Source organism: Equus caballus, chromosome 12, assembly GCF_041296265.1.
Source record: "Equus caballus isolate H_3958 breed thoroughbred chromosome 12, TB-T2T, whole genome shotgun sequence".
NCBI lineage: Eukaryota > Metazoa > Chordata > Mammalia > Perissodactyla > Equidae > Equus > Equus caballus.
Genome location: NC_091695.1, coordinates 32,198,280 through 32,216,204, shown reverse-complemented (window position 1 = coordinate 32,216,204; position 17,925 = coordinate 32,198,280). Strand labels below are relative to the sequence as shown.

At 37.5% G+C, this 17,925-nt stretch overlaps 1 protein-coding gene across 1 annotated transcript; it reads left to right on the top strand.

Moving 5' to 3' along the window:
- The first annotated feature begins 1,547 nt into the window (after positions 1-1,547).
- On the top strand, positions 1,548-2,483 carry LOC138916862 (olfactory receptor 4D11-like). Its single transcript, XM_070230465.1, has one exon. The coding sequence runs from the start codon at positions 1,548-1,550 to the stop codon at positions 2,481-2,483; it is 936 nt and encodes a 311-aa protein (XP_070086566.1).
- The last annotated feature ends 15,442 nt before the right edge of the window (positions 2,484-17,925 follow it).

Genomic DNA, 17,925 nt, shown 5'->3' with positions numbered 1-17,925 from the left:
CCCAAAGTTTGTTTTTACACAGACCAATCATGATGCTTCCCAGTTGGGCACTGATCTGGACAGTGACCATCTATCAATAAGGTAATGCCAGGTGATTCAGGCAGATGCTTAGGCTGAGGATGGCTTTTACCTATAACTCTGAGTTAACTTTGTGACCACTGCCACCATCATAAATCTTCTTATAAATTATTGAAATGACATGGGCTGAATGTCAAAGTCTAACTCCATCACTAGCTTCCTGCGTGATCTTATACTTGTCACTTGGGCCTCTTAAGAACTTTATTTTTCCTTAATTGATCTTCAAACAACCAAAGGTTGCTTACTCCTGACTCATACAGGAAAAATACAAGGAAATAAAAATCCTCTAAGTTGGATCTTCCCCTTCCTCCTCAGCCACGACTCTATGGTAAGAGAACATACCAACCCTCAGGGATGGGGAACAACCATTGCTTCCATCTTGTGTTTATCTTACTCCATCAGAAAGTGAAAATCCCAAGCTCACTAGAAACTGTTTATCTTTTATAGGAAGGGCACAGGAGGAAATTCACATTTACCTGTACTGCCTACATTTCTGTGGTAACCTTGAATTTCATGCTCGTTCTCTATGTATGCATGTCTGGACCTTTGTGAACATAATCATCTCCATCACCATCTTTGTCAACTTCTTTGTGTTAAATTCATCATTTACCCTTGACCTCTTAGTATCTATGAAATGAAATAAAACATTGAAGAGAAGATGTCATTTCTGAAAGGTCTAAAATTCCATTGATGGAAAGAGGAAATTGAGGAGCTAATAAAACTCACCACTGAAAGTTCTGTAGAGTGTTCCTTACACAAATTATTCATGGATTTATATATTTTGAAACTGGCAGGCAGTGTGGTATAATGGAAAGATCCTAGAACTAAGAGACAGAAGAAAACTGTGTTACTTTTTCTCTGCCACTGGTTTTCTGAATTACTTTGGAAAATTGGCTTATAGTTATTGATTTCAGTTTTGGTATTATTAAAGTGGGAATAACAGCTTTCTCCCTAAACTCAGAGGGATATTAGGAAATTTTATTGTAATTAAGTGTGCAGTAGCTTTTAAAACAATAATATGCTGTTCAAATTGACCCATATCATCTTGTTACTGAAAGGCATTTGAGGGTTGATTTATTCCAATGGCTTTTAAGCCATAGAAACAAAGTGAAACTTGAATAAAATCAGAGCTGCTCTGATTCACGAAGATGTAGGGAACCCATAATTCCTTCCATAAAGCCTTCCTTAGATCTCTTCCTCAGCAACTTCTAGGGGTGAACTTTAAAAGATCACAAAGTCCCCAATCAAGTACGGTAGGAAAGCAAATGATCTAGCTCAAAACTCAACTTGTACTAATGAGGGAACTGAAGCAAGTAGAACTGAGTGATTTCCCTGGTAACACAGCTAGTTCATGAAGAATAAGATATATTTATGTATGTTCATTTTCTGTATGAGGTAAAACTTTGATTTCATTACCTAAGTAATATTATTTCTTTCCAAGCTGTACTTGGAGGAGGAAATATCATCCAATGGCCCTGAGAAATCATACCAGGGTGTCTGAATTCATTTTTTGTGGCCTTACCCAGTCTCAAGAGTTAAGCTTGCTCTTATTTTTATTTTTAGCTGTGATTTATGTAACAACTGTGTTAGCAAATGTTGCCATCATGGTCACTGTGACCTGTGAGCCTCGCCTTCACACCCCCATGTACTTCCTGCTCCGCAATCTCTCTGTCTTGGACATCTGCTTCTCCTCCATCACTGCTCCGAAGGTCCTAGCTGACCTTCTTTCAAGGAGAAAGACCATCTCCTTCAACAGTTGCATCACACAGATGTTTTTCTTCCACCTCCTCGGTGGAGCAGACATTTTTTCTCTCTCTGTGATGGCCTTTGATCGCTACATGGCCATCTCCAAGCCCCTGCACTATGTGACCATCATGAGTAGGGGGAGATGCACTGCCCTCATTGTGGCTTCCTGGATGGGGGGCTTTGTCCACTCCATTGTGCAGATCTCCCTTTTGCCACCCCTCCCCTTCTGTGGACCTAATGTTGTTGATGGCTTCTATTGTGATGTCCCGCAGGTGCTCAAACTCGCCTGCACTGACACCTTTGTCATTGAGCTTTTAATGATTTCCAACAATGGCCTGGTCACTACCCTGTGGTTTGTCCTTCTTCTTGTGTCATACACAGTGATCTTGATGATGCTGAGAACTCAAACTGGAGAAGGCAGGAAGAAAGCCATCTCTACCTGCACAGCCCACATCACTGTGGTGACACTGCACTTTGTGCCCTGCATCTATGTCTATGCCCGGCCCTTCACTGCCCTCCCCATGGACAGAGCTGTCTCCATCACCTTCACTGTCATCATCCCTGTTCTGAACCCCATGATTTACACCCTGAGGAACCAAGAGATGAAGTCATCCATGAGAAGACTGAAGAGAAGAATCATGCTTTCTGAAAGGGGATAGCCTGATTACAGATTGTGGATCAAGCTGCAAGAATATAATTGAGATATTTTCTTAAAATATTAGCTGTCACATATTGTCATGCCTCAACCATAAATAGACGAGTATAGCAAGATGGCACAGGCACAAAGGATCAGCTACCTGGCACAACGATATTGAGAAGGAACACCAGCAAGAAATTAAGCAGATAGAACATAGTCCTTAAAGAGCAATTGACAGCAAGCAGGGCACAAACGTGAAATACTGTAGAAGTTCTTGGTGTCCAGGCAATGGGATGAAAGATAGGACTGTGGTGTCCAGACATGCAGTAGGCAACAGGGACACAACCATTCAGTATGCGTAGAGACTTAGTTTTAAGGATCTTCATTGTCTTTCACTCCCTGTGACTTCCTAACAGTTGGATGTGACCTAGAACTTATACAGTCTTATTTTTAAAGCTCCAATATATGCCTACAGCAAGGGTAAGAATCTGGAACTACCTGTCTAACTGTTCATACTATTGCCTCAGACATAAGTTAGTTTGACTAGTTGAAAAAGGAAAAGCTGTATCTAAGCCAATAAATATTTTTTTCCTACGTGCACTTCTTTGTCATTTCCCTTACCACAGTGCATTAAAGAGCTCCAGAGAACTTAGCAGATCTAATTCTCCATTATATTCGCAGTGTCTAGAAAAGTGCCTGACCTGTAAGAAGCTATTAGTGTTTGTTCATTGAATTTGTGGCATGGAAGGAAAGGAATTTATATAAGAGTATGACATCAGTTCTACTTAATCATGGTTTTTAGAATTTATTTATTTATTTTTATTGAAGTAACATTGGATTATAACATTATAAAACTTTCAGGTGTACATTAAAATATATTTCAAATTCTGTGTAGATTACATCATGTTCACCACCCAAAGACTAATTACGATCCGTCACCACACATGTGTGCCTAATCACCCCTTTTGACCTCCTCCCTTCCCACTTCCCCTCTGGTAACCAGCAATCCAGTCTCTGTTGTTATCTTTTTGTTTGTCCTTTCTTTTAATCTTCTACTTAAGAGTGAGATCATAGAGTATTTGACTTTCTCTGTCTGACTTATTTCACTTAGCGTAATACCTTCAAGGTCCATCCATGTTGTCACAAATGGCCAGATTTCAACATTTCTTATGACTGAGTAGTATTCCATTGTGTATATATACTACATCTTCTTTATCCATTTGTCCCTTGATCAGGACCTAGGTTGCTTCCAAGTCTTGGCTGTTGTGAATCGTGCTGCAATGAACATAGGGGTGCATGTATCTTTATGAATTTGTGTTTTCAAGTTCTCTGGATAAAGACTCAGCAGTGGAATAGCTGGATCATATGGTAGATCCATTCTTAATTTTCTGATTTCATAATTTTCTGAAACTCCATACTGTTTTCCATGGCAGCTGCACCAGTTTACACTTCCACCAGGAGTGTACAAGGGTTCCCTTCTCTCCGCATCCTCCCCAACATTTGCTGTTTCTTGTCTTGTTAATTATAGTCATTCTGACCAGAGTGAGGTCATATCTCATTGCAATTTGATTTATTTTTCTCTGATAGTTAATAATGTTGAACATCTTTGCCTGTGCCTGTTGGCCATTCATATGTTTTCTTTGGAGAAATCTCTGTTCAGATCTTTTGTCCATTTTTTAATTGGGTTGTTAGTTTTTTTATTGTTGAGATATATGAGTTCCTTCTATATTTTGGGTATTAACACCTTATCTGATATATGGTTTGCAAATATCTTCTCCCAATTTCTAGGTTGTCTTTTCATTTTATTGATGGTTTCTGTTGCTGCGCAGAAGCTTTTTAGTTTGATGTCATCCTGTAGGTTTATTGTTTTACTATTGTTTATCTTGCCTGGTCAGACATGGTATTTGAAAGACTGCTGGAAAGACCGATGTCAAAGAGGGTACTGAGTATATTTTCTTCTAGAAGTTTCATGTTTTCAGTTCTCACATTCAAGGATTTAATCCATTTTGAGTTGATTTTTGTGCATGGTGTAAGATAATAGTCTGCTTCCATTCTTTTGCATGTGACTGTCCAGTTTTCACATGATTTATTGAAGAGACTCTCCTCTATCCATTATATGCTCTTGGCTCCCTTGTGAAAAATTAGTTGTCCATAAATCTGTGGGTTTATTTCTGGGCTCTTGATTCTGTTCCATTGATCTGTGTGTCTCTTTTTGTGCTATTACCACGCTTGTTTTTTTACTAAAGCTTTGTAGTGTATTTTGAAATCTGGGGTTGTGGTACCTCCAGCTTTATTCTTTTTCCTCAGCATTGCTTTGGCTATTCGGGGTCTTTTGTTGTTCCATATAAATTGTAGGATTCTTTGCTCTATTTCTGTGAAAGAATGATGTTGGAAGTTTGATAGGAATTGCATTGAATCTATAGATTGCTTTAGGAAGGATGGATATTTTAACTATGGTAATTCTTCCAATCCAAGAGCATGGAATATCTTTCCATTTCTTTGTATCTTCTTCAATTTCTTTCAACAATGTTTTATAGTTGTTGGTATACAGATCTTTCACCTCCTTGGTTAAGGATATTCCTAGGTATTTTATTGTTTTTGTTGCACTGTAAATGGTATTGTATTCTTAATTTCTCTTTCTGCTACTTCGTTGTTAGTGTATAGAAACGGGACCGATTTTTGTATGTTGGCGTTGCATCCTGCAACTTGACTGTATTCATTTATTATTTCTAAAAGATTTTTTAGTGGATTCCTTATGGTTTTCTACATATAAAATCATGTTGTCTGCAAAGAGTGACAGTTTTACTTCTTTTCCTATTTGGATCCCTTTTATTTCTTTTTCTTGCCTGATTGCTCTAGCTGAGACTTCCAATACTATGTAAAATAAGTGGTGACAGTGGGCATCCTTTTCTGGTTCCAGTTCTTACACGGATAGCTTTCCGTTTTTCTCCATTGAGAATAATATTAGCTGTGGGTTTGTCATATATGGCCTTTATTATTTTGAGGTATTTTCCTTCTATACCCATTTTATTTAGAGTTCTTATCATAAATGGATACTGTATCTTGTCAAATGCTTTCTCTGCATCTATTGAGATGATCATGTGATTTTTATTCTTCATTTTGTTAATGTGGTATATCACATTGATAGATTTGCACATGTTGAACCATCCTTGCGTCCCTGGAATGAAACCCACTAGATCATGATGTATGATCTTTTTAAGGTACTGTTGTATTAGATTTTCTAGTATTTTGTTGAGTTTTATTTTCATCGATGTTCATCAGTGATATTGGCCTGTAATTTTCATTTTTTGTATTGTCCTTGTCTGGTTTAGATATCAGGATAATGTTGGCTTCATAGAAAGATTTAGGAAGCCTTGCCTCCTCTATAAATTTGTGTAACAGTTTGAGAAGGATAGGTATTATGTATTCTTTGAATGTTTTGTAGAATTCACCAGGGAAGCCGTCTGGCTTTTGATTTTTGGTAGGCAATGATTACTGTTTTGATCTCCATACTGGTGATTGGTCTATTCAAATACTCTATTTCTTCTTGATCCAGTTTTGGGAGGTTGTATGATTCTAACAATTTATCTATTTCTTCAAGATTATCCAATTTGTTGGCATATAGCTTTTCATAATATTCTCTTATAATCTTTTGTAATTCTGAGATGTCCATTGTAATTTCTCCTCTTTCATTTCTGATTTTGTTTATTTGAGGCTTCTCTCTTTTTTTCTCGGTGCTTCTAGCTAAAGATTTGCTAATTTGGTTTATCTTTTCAAAGAACGAGCTCTTGCTTTCATTAATTTTTTCTATTTTTTTCAGTCTCTATTTCCTTTATTTCTGCTCTGATTTTTATTATTTCCTTCCTTCTACTGATTTGGGGCTTTGTCTTCTTCTTCTTTTTCCACTTCCTTTAGGTGCACTGTTAGTTTATTTGGGGTATTTCTTGTTTGTTGAGGCAGGCCAGAATTGTTATACACTTCCCTCTTAGAAGCACTTTTGCTGTACCTCATAGATTTTATCATGTTGTATTTTCATTTTCTTTTGTCTGCCAGTATTTTTTTATTTCTCCTTTGATTTCACTGACCCAATCGTTGCTCAGTAGCATTTTGTTTATTCATCACATTTTTGTGGCTTTTCTGATTTTCTTCCTGTAGCTGATTTCTAGTTTCTTACCTTTGTAGTCTGAAAAGATGCTTGGTATTATTTCAGTTTTCTTAAATTTATTGTGACTTGTTTTGTAGCCTAATATGTGATCAGTCCTGGAGAATGTCCCATGTGCATTTGAAAACGATATGCATTTTGTGGTTTGGGGATGGAATGTTCTATATATATATATATATATATATATATATCTCTACTAAGTCAATCTGGTCTAATGTGTCATTTAAGGCCAATGTTTCCTCATTGATCTTCTGTTTGGGTAAACTATCCATTGGTGTAAGTGGAATGTTAAAGTCCTCTATTATTATTGTGTTACTGCATATTTCTCCTTTTATGTCTGTTAATGATTACTTTATATATTTAGGGGCTCCTATATTGGCTTCATAGATATTTACAAGTGTTGTATCTTCTTGTTGCTTTGTTCCCTTTATCATTATGTAGTGCCCTTCTTTGTCTCTTGTTATAGTTTTTGTTTTAAAATCTATTTTGTCTGATATAAGTATTGCTACCCCTGCTTTGTTTTCTTTGCCATTTGCATGGAATATCTTTTTCCATCCTTTCACTTTCAGTTTGTGAGTGCCTTTAGGTCTGAAGTGTGTCTTTTATATGCAGCATATATATGAGTCTTGTTTTTTTTATCCAGTTGGCCATCCTATGCCTTTTGATTGGAGCCTTTAGTCCACTGACATTTAAAGTAGGTATTGATAAGTATGTATTTAGTGCCATTTTGCTACTTTTCGTTTTCTAGATGTTTTAGTAGTTCTCTGTTCATTCTCCTTCTCTTGCTCTCTTCCCTTGTGGTTTTATGGCCTTCTTTAGTAATGTGTTTGATTTCTTTCCTCTCACTTATTTGTTCACTTATTATAGGTTTCTGATTTGTGATTACCATGAGCTTCCCATATACTATTCTACATATACGGCAATCTATATTGAGTTGATAGTCTCTTTAGCTTGAGCTCTTGTAAAATCTCTAATCTCTTACTCCCCTCCTCCCACATTTTATGTTTTTGAAATAATATCTAATTTCTTATTTTGTGTGTGTCTATTCATTACCCTCTTATTGTTGAAATAGGTAATTTTAGTACTTTTGTCTTTTAACCCTCATATTATCTTCAGAGGTGGTTGATCTGCTGTCTTTACTGTATTTTTGCCTTTACCAGAGATTTTTATTATCTGTTTGGTTTTTTGATAATTTTCTTATCCCTATTTGTGATCTTCTCTTTCCCACTTAAATAAGTCCCTTCAGCCTTTCTTTTAGAACTTGTTTCATAGTAGTAAACTCCTTTAATTTTTGCATGTCTGGGAAGCTCTTTATCTCTCCTTCCATTCTGAATGATAATCTTGCTGAAGAGAGTATTCTTGGCTGTAGCATTTTTTCCTTTCAGCACTTTAAATATGTCATGCCACTCTCTTCTAGCCTTTAGGGTTTTGGCTGAGAAGAGCACCAATAGCCTTATGGGCTTTCCTTTGTATGTCATTTATGGCCCTTCTTTGCTGCTTTTAAGATTCTCTCTTTATCTTTAATTGCGGACATTTTAACTATAATGTGTCTTGGTGTGGGTCTCTGTGGGATTATCTTGTTTGGTGTTCTCTGTGTTTCCTGTACTTGGGTGTCTGTTTCCTTCCTTAGGTTAGGAAAGTTTTCATCTATTATTTCTTCAAATAGATTATCTGCCCTTTTGTCTCTATCTTCTCCTTCTGGGACACACATAATACGAATGTTAGTGTGCTTGATATGGTCCCAAAGTTCTCTTAGACTGTCCTCATTCTTTTAAATTCTTTTTTCTTTTATGTGTTCAGCTTGGGTGATTTCCTCTAGTCTTTCATCCAGCTTGCTGATCCTTTCTGTATCATCTACTCGGCTATTAAGTCCCTCTAGTGAATTTTTCATTTCCAGTATTGTATTCTTCATTTCTGACTGCTTCTTTTTTATATTTTCTAATTTTTTGTTGATGTTCTCAGTGTGTTCATCCAGTCTTCTCCCAATATCTATGAGAATCCCTATGAGTTTTTGCTTGAAATCTTTGTCAGGTAGATTGCTTATTTCTGTTTCATTTAATTCTTTTTGGGAGGGGGGTTGTCCTGTTCCTTTGCATGGAATGTATTCCTTTGCCTACTGATTATGCCTCTTTCTCTGCACTTATTTCTATGTTTTAGGTGAGTCAGCCATGTCAACTGATCTTGGAGAAGTGGCTTTATGTAAGAAAAGCCTTTAGAGGCCCAGTAGTGTGCTTCCCTCTCATCGGCAATCCAAATGACCCATGAGTGACCCCTGTGTGTGCTATTTATGTCCTTCTGCTGTCAGGGTTGCTCTTACTGCAGATACTCAAGGAGTCTAGTCTTTCACTCCCTGGCCAGCTGTTTGTAAATTGGGTTTGGGGAGCCCCAGCAGCATTGGCAACAAGATCTAATAGCACGCTCTTGTTGCAGTTTTCCTGTTACTTGAGTAGGTACCCAATGTAGTTGGTTGCTAGGCTCAGGGGATAACAGTTGCTGTAGGCCTCAGGCTTGCAAGGCTATTGTCAGCTCTCTTAGAATCACAGTTCTGTGGGGCAGGCCCTAGGCATGGGGAGCACTCAACTGTTTCAGGCTTCAGAAGGTGGGGCAAATCTTGTTTGTGGGTTTTTGTGAAGCACAAGTCTTCTGCCACTGATAAGCCCCCCCCCGCCCCCAGTCCACACACACCATAAACACAGTCCTGGCTCATGAATACTTCCTGATCTCCTGAAGGGTACTCTGTAACCCCACTGTAGATGCCCCCACCCCTCCACCAATGCTCCCCACAGTTCATCTGGTCCTCACACAGGCCCTGCTCCACAGAGGTGGACACACCAGCCTGTCTGTAGAGGATTAAGGTACCCAGTCTACGCAGGCTGACAAGTAGCATGAGGGCTTGTTGTTACGTGGTTCCAGTCCCTAGAGTGGGCTGCCTGCCTGGGATGAACTGAATTAAATCCATTCTTTATTGGGTGCGGGGGTGTGGCAGACCCTTGAACTAACAAGCCAGGGGAAGAACTCCAATGGCATCTGCCAGCATCTATGTCAGCTCTCCTGTACTTGGTCACAACAATGGCTGCCACTAATGTCTCAGTCTCTGGAGAGGTCTCATCACTCACTGAGATGCACCCAGAGCCTGCCAGGTGAGTCTCTTTTCACCAAAGGACTGTGGAGCTTTCTTTTTGGTGATTTTAGGTTGCTGTCTGAGATGGGTGAATCTATGTATGGGCCTTTTAAGAGCTGGATATTTCCAGCTTTCTTCTGATAGCTTTTCTGGGGTTATTCCCCATTGCAGTTAATAGCCAGTGGAGCCAGATAGTAGGAAACTTATCTCAGTTGTGCTGAGTCTGAAGGATGCTTATAGCGGTACAGTGCCCTTACTAAGGGCTCTACTTCTCCAAGGGAGGCTGCATACCTTAGGATGGCTCCCATCTGGCTGGCTGTGAAGCTCCACCACTCACAAAGGGGGCTTCATTTTCTCTCCATAAGGAATTTCTCCCTCTTCTGCCTCAGTCAGGACAGTTTCTTGTTGTGGGTGTTCTTTTAATCCACATTTCAGTTGTCTGTCTGGGATAATTTTTCCAAGAATAGTTGTGATCTGGCTGTGTTTGTGGGAGGAGGTGAGTTCAGAGTCTGCCTATGCTGCCATCTTGACGAGATCCTCCTTGGTTTTTAGTATTTAAAATTGTCTCTGTTTCTTGAACAGATACTTCATCATGGAAGTCAAAGGAAATGGAAGTATTTGAATCACAGTATCTGCAATCTTATACTCAAGATCTGGGCATCTGTGTGTGTCTTTATGAGAACACCAAATCAAATGTTAGATTCAATAACATTTGTTGAGACCCATGTACACCATAGAATAGAAACATCCCAGGAAAAATGAGTGTTTTGCAATATTCATGGAAAATGAATGTACAAATTCATTCAATCGGAGTTTCAATAAACCAGTGCTTTGAGTATGTCCAGACAGACACTTGAAATACCTGACAATCATATATGGGAGGATGGAATTTTTTTACTCTCTCTTTCTTCTGGAGCACAAATCCTAGTAAGATTGAGTAAGTAAACAGATTCATTGAAATGTAGCAGTAGGCTAATTATTATGATAATAATAATGATAATGTAAGACTGCATTCCTTCATTTTCATTTATTGGAAACAGCTGGATTTTTTAATTTATAATTTCTTATATTTTAGAAACATAATACAGTGCATGTATTATGTATTACGTAATTTCTCCCATGGGAAGCATCTGATACACAAACACTTTAATATTTCTGCAGGCAAATGTATGAATATTTCCACAAACACGCAATAAATAAAAACTGTGCATGGTGTCACATAAATTCAGATCAAATTTTGCAACAAAATTAATTCATGTCAGATCAGAGTTTACTGCCAAATGTATTCCTAAAAATTTTCCAGCATTCAGAGTTTTGAGATTTCAGAATGACTTGCAAAAAATGCAGAAGCTGAGTAAGAGGGAGTTGTAGTAGGAAGAGTAATCCCCCCACAAAGATATTCACATCCTAATCTTCAGAATCTGTGAGTATGCTATTTAGATAGTAAAGGAAATTAAGGTTGCAGGTGGAATTAAGGTTGCTAATGAGCTGACCTGGAAGAGGGAGATTACCCTGGATTATCTGGGAGAGGGCCAATAAAATCACAAGGGCCTTCAAAAGTGGAAGAGGTAGACAGAAGAGGAGGTCAGAGTAAGCAACGTGAGGAGTACTTGAGTTGACATGGTTGGCTTTAAAGACGGAAGTATCCACAAGTCAAGGAATGCAGCTAGACTCTAGAAGCTAGAAAAAGAGAAGAATGGGTTCTGCCTTAGAACCTCCAGAAAAGAATGCATCCTGCCAACACCTTGATTTTAGCTTTGTGAGGCCCATGTCAGATTTCTGACCTACAGAATTTTAGGACAATAAATTTGTGTTGTTTTAAACATCTAACTCTTTGTAATTTTGTAACAGGAGTAGTAGGAAACTAATATAAGAGAAATGCTTCAATTGGAGATGAAGGGGCTGTATGGACTGAAAAGGGAGAGAAAGAGAAAAATGAATAAAAAGGGTCAGAGGTGGGACAGGGCTCAATCAAGGGAAGGTGCCCACATATTTCTCCCAAAAGCCTAAGAATGAGCAACACACCATGCGCAAATCTCAAGTACAAGGGCAATGGGCTAGAGAAGCCAGTCCCAAGCTGTCACCACTTTAAAACTCTGTATAGGATGAAATCGACCTTCAAATCTGAAGTAAAGGTCTAATTTAACACTGTCATAAATTCCACATGTAATTGGCTAATAGTGAGATGACTTGATATCAATTGAAGTGCCCCTAGACTTTATGAAAAGAGACTCAGAGATGGAGTCTCAAGCATTTTGTATATTGACTATACTTACCATATTAGAATTTAAAATGTCATCCACTGTAAACTGTATTTGCCACTTTAATGACAGCTAAGTAGTAAAAATGAAGCATTTGCATATCACATGTACTCATTGATTGTAAGACAAATCTTAATTTCATGGATGTTAAAATATGAAAGAAAAGTTCATCTTAGAACTCAAGAAATTGAATATTTAAAAATACAGTCATGTGTCACATAATGGCATTTTGGTCAATTCAGACCACATTAATGACTGTAATCCTACAAGATTAATACCATATAACCTAGGTGTATAGAAGTCTGTATTATCTAGATTTGTGTGAGTACACTCTATGATGTTCACACAATGACGAAATCACCTAAAAATGAATTTCTCAGAATGCATCCTCACCATAAAGCAACACATGACTGTATGAGGTAATCAGTCCCTGTCACACACACATACACATGCAAACACACACAGTCACACACAAAGACTTTTCCAAAGAGAGACAGGTAAAAAGTAAACAAGCTTTATTTTGTCAGCCATGTATTTTAGGAACACAGAAGACTGTCGTCAACTCACTAGTACAAAGCAGATTTTTATAATCAAATTCTGATCGTCAATAACACATTACATTATTTATGTGCAGTTCATCATTTTCTTGGTATTAAAATAAAGTGTGAAACTTCTATTCTTGCTCACTTTAGGGGACCAAAGATGCTACAGCTACAGTTCCTCATTTTGGAAGACATGAAGATACTTATCTTATGGGAACCTGATAAGATATTCTCTTCTAGACACCCTGCTTTTGTCTCCCAAAGATCCAGGCACATTCAGGAGTTACACTTTTCTCATTGAACATATAAACAAATGCACTCTATGGACTTGCAGCCTTTCAAGAGAAAGAAGTAAAGACTCAGTGCGTTGAAATGCAATTTTTAAAATTTCCAGGATATACTAAAGTATATAATTTTCATGGGAATTATAGGTTACCAAAATGGACTAAAAGAAAGTAGAAAAATCTTAACAGAAAGTGCCCCTCCTCCTGCCCAGCACTCCAGCTCTGCCATCAGACAGACCACCGCACAGAGAGAAAAGTAGCCAGCAGCTGAGGGGATCACACAGGTGAAAGAAAGTGCCCCTCCCCCTGCCCAGTGATCTAGCTCAGCAACTGGCCAGAGTGCCACACAAACAGAAAAGGAGTCTGTTTTGAGCTAGGGAGCTGCAGATTGTGGCAAGCTCAGAATAACAAGTGCCTGACCCCATTCAGTGGTGGCAGTTGGAAACTGTGAACAGATAATAGCATGAGGGGCCGGCCCAGTGGCACAGCAGTTAAGTGTGCATGTTCCACTTTGGCAGCCCTGGGTTCACCAGTTCGGATACTGGGTGTGAACATGGCATTGCTTGGCATGCCATGCTGTGGTAAGCGTCCCACATATAACATGGAGGAAGCTGGGCACGGATGTTAGCTCAGGGCCAGTCTTCCTCAGAATAAAGAGGAGGATTGGCAGCAGTTAGCTCAGGGTTAATCTTCCTAAAAAAAATAAAAGATAATATCACGAGATGGAGACAAAAATCCAGGCCATCAAGCTGTATGAAGATATTAAATCTCAAGAACAGAAGGAAAATGACAAGTACCCAGCAATCAGCCCCAACAGCATGGAAATTCACAACCTAAATGACAGAGAATTCAAAATAACTATCATTAAAAAAATACTCAACGAGTAACTAGAAAATGCAGAAAGGCAGTTCAATGAATTGAGGAACTTCTTCATAAAAGAGATTGAAACTATAAAAAGAACCAATCAGAACTGTGTGGAGATGAAAAACACAATGAATGAGATGAAGAAAAATCTGGATTCCCTAAACAATAGAGCTGATATGATGGAGGGTTGAATTACCAACTTAGAGAACAGAAATATAGAAATGTTTCAGATGGAGGAGGAGAGAGAACTGAGATTAAAAAGAAATGAAGAAATTATCTGAGAAATATCAGACTCAATTAGGAAATGCAACATAAGGATTATAGGTATTCCAGAGGGATAAGAGAAGCAGAATGGAGCAGAAAGCTTGTTCAAAGAAATAATAGCAGAGAACTTCCCAAACATGAGGAAGGAGTTGGAAATGCAAGTGAAATAAGCCAATATATTTACTAACTGTATCAATGTAAAAAGACCTTCTCCAAGGCATATATTAGTAAAGCTGGCAAAAGTCAATGACAAAGAGAAAATATTAAGGGAAGCAAGGCAAAAGAAAACAACTAACAAAGAAACCCCTAACAGGCTTTCAGAGGATTTCTCAGCAGAAACCTTACAGGCTAGGAGAAAGTGGAATGATATATTCAAAATTTTGAAAAACAAAAACTTTAAGCCAAGAATAGTCTATCAATCAAAAATATCCTTTAGATATGACAGAGAAATAAAAAGTTTCCCAGATAAACAAAAGCTAAGGGAGTTCATCACCACATGACATTCCTACAAGAAATCCTCAGTAAGGCCCTCATAGTGGAAAAATAAAAGGAAAGGGGCTACAAAGCCCTGAGCCAGGAGATAAATAGGTAGGCAATAATCAGGAAAATGCAGCTGTCTATTAGAACAGATTAGTAAACACTTAACTATAACATTAAAGATAAAGGGAAGGAAAACACCAAAATAAATATAATCTTGTCACTTTAACACAAACTCACAACGCAAGATGGAAAAAGATATGACAATGATAACCTAAAAGGGGAGGAGGAAAGAGATGGAATTGGTTTAGTCTAATGAAATAAAAGGCTATCAAAAATGCACTAGCTCATCTATAAGATATTTCTATAAACCTAATGGTAATCAGTAAACAAATAATTAAAACAGAGACATAAGGAGAAAATCATCATAGAAAACTACTTAACCCAATTGGTAATCCAAAATACATGGGACGAGAAAAAAGGGAAATGCAGAAAATAAGCAATGAGAGGGGAGCATTAAGCCCTCATATATCAATAATCACTCTAAATGTAAATGGATTGAATTCTCCAATCAAAAGACAGAGTGGTAGGATGGATTAAAAAACAAGACCCAACAATATGCTGCCTCCAGGAAACACATCTCAGCCCCAAAGACAAACACAGTCTCAGAGTGAAGCAATGGAAGAAGATATCCCATGCTAATGACAAATAAATGACAGCAGATGTTGCCATACTTGTATCAGACAAAGTAGATGTCAAGATAAAATAGGTAAAGAGACACAAAGAGGGGCAGTATATAATGATTAAAGGGACACTCCACCAAGAAGAATTAACATTTATAAATATTTATGCACCCAGCACAGGAGTACCAAAGTACATAAAGCAACTGTTAACAAACTTAAAAGGAGATATTACCAACAACACAATAACAGTATGGACCTGAACACTCCTTTTAAATCAATGGATAGATCATCCAGACAAAAATTCAACAAGGAAATAGTGGAATTAAATGAAAAGACCAGATGGACTTTAGAGATATATATAGAACACTCCATGCCAAAACAGCAGAATACACATTCTTCTCTAGTGCGCATGTAACATTCTCAAGGGTAGACCATATATTGGGAAATAAGGCAAGCCTCAATAAATTTAAGTAGATTGAAATAATATCTAGCATCTTTTCTGACCATAATGCTATGAAACTAGAAATCCACTAGGAGAAAAAAGCTGGGAAAGGGACAAAAATGTGGAAACTAAACAATATGCTACTGAACAACAAATGGATGATTAAAGAAATTAAAGGAGAAATCAAAAAATACTATAGACAAAGGAAAATGAAAATGCATCAGAGCAGCTTATACGGGATGCAGCAAAAGTGATCCTAAGATGGAAATTTATAGCAATACAGGCCCATGTTAACAAACAATAAAAATCTCCAATAAGCAACCTTAAACTTCTCCTAACAGAATTAGAAAAAGAAGAACAAATAAAGCCCATACTCAGTGGGTGGAGGGAAAAAAGAAAAAGTAGAGCAGAAACAAATGATATTGAAACAAAAAAGACAGTAGAAAGGATCGATGAATCAAAGAGCTGGTTCTTTGGGAGGATAAACAAAATTGACAAACCTTTAGGGAGACTCACTAAGAAAAAAAGAGAGAAGTCTCAAATAGATAAAATTAGAAATGAAAAAGGAAAAATTACAATGGCTACCACAGAAATACAAAAGATTATAAAAGAATACTTTGGAAACCTATACGCCTACAAATTGGACAGTTTAGAAGAAACGAATAAATTCTTAGACTCTTACAACTTCCCAAAACTGAATCAAGAAGAAATAGAGAATCTGAATAGACAAATCACAAGTAGAGAAGTTGAAATAGTAATCAAAAACCTCCCCCAAAATAAAAGCACAGGAACAGATGGCTTCTATGGAGAATTCTACCAAACATTCAGAGAAGATTTATTAACTAACCTCAAACTATTCCAAAAAATTGAGGAAGCCAGAACACTTCCTAACACATTCTATGAGGCCAACATCACCCAGATACCAAAAGAAGACAAGGATAACACAAACAAGGAAAATTGCATGCCAATATCACTGATGAGCATAGACGCAAAAATCTTCAACAAAATATTGGCAAACTGAAAACAGCAATACATTAAAAAAATCACACACCATGATCAAGTGGGATTCATACCAGAGACACAGGGATGGTTCAACATCTGTAAATCAATCAAGGTGATACACCACATTAACGAAATGAGGAATAAAAACCACACAATAATCTCAACAAACACAGAGAAAGCATTAGACAAGATATAACACCCATTCATGATAAAAACTCTCAATAAAATATATATAGGGGCAGGCCCCATAGCACAGCGGTTAAGTAAACATGTTCAGCTTCAGCAGCCCAGGGTTTGCCTGTTCAGATCCCAGGTGCAGACATGGCACTGCTTGGCAAGCCATGCTGTGGTAGGCGTCCCATGTATCAAGTAGAGGAAGATGGGCATGGATGTTAGCTCAGGGCCAGCCTTCCTCAGCAAAAAGAGGAGGATTGGCAGCAGTTAGCTCAGGGCTAATGTTTATAGAAGGAGAGTAACTCAACATATTAAAGGCCATATATGACAAACCCACAGCCAACATCATACTCAATGGAGAAAAAATGAAAGCCATCCCTCTGAAAACAGGAACAAGACAAGTGTGGTCACTCTCACCACTCTTCTTCAACATAGTATTGGAGGTTTGGGCCAGAGCAATTAGGCAAGAAAAAGAAATAAAAGGAATCCAAATAGGCAATGAAGAAGTGGAACTCTCACTATTTGCAGATTAGATGATTTTATATGTAGAAAACCCTAAAGAATCCATTGGAAAATTATGATAAATAATCAACAACTACATCAAAGTTGCAGGGTGCAAAGTCACCTTACAAAAATCAGTAGTATTTCTATATTCTGATAATGAACTAACAGAAGAGAACTCAAAGATACAATCCCATTTAGAATTGAATCAAAAGGATAACACGCTAAGGAAGAAATTTAACCAAGGAAGTGAAAGATCTGTTCACTGAATCATAAGCCATTGATGAAAGAAATTGAAGAAGATATATATAAATACAAAGATATTCTATGCTCATGGATTGTAAGAATTAATATTGTAAAATGTACATACTACCCAAAGAGATCTACAGATTCAATGCAATCCCTATCCAAATTCCAATCACATCTTTCACAGAATTAGAAAAAGCAATTGAGAGAAAGAAAAATAAATTCGGAGGCATCATACTTATGATTTCAACCTTTATACTACAAAGCTTTAATAATCAAAACAGTATAGTCTGGCATAAAAACAGACATACAGATAAATGGAACATAATCAAGAGCTCATAAATAAATAAATAAATAAATCCATGCATATACAGGCAATTAATTTACAACAAAGAAGCCAAGAATGTACAATGGGAAAGGGATACTCTCTTCAATAAATGA

What these genes read in the sequence shown, in the direction of transcription:
- LOC138916862 (XM_070230465.1), top strand. Translation starts at nt 1,548, where the DNA reads ATGGCCCTGAGAAATCATACCAGGGTGTCTGAATTCATTTTTTGTGGC.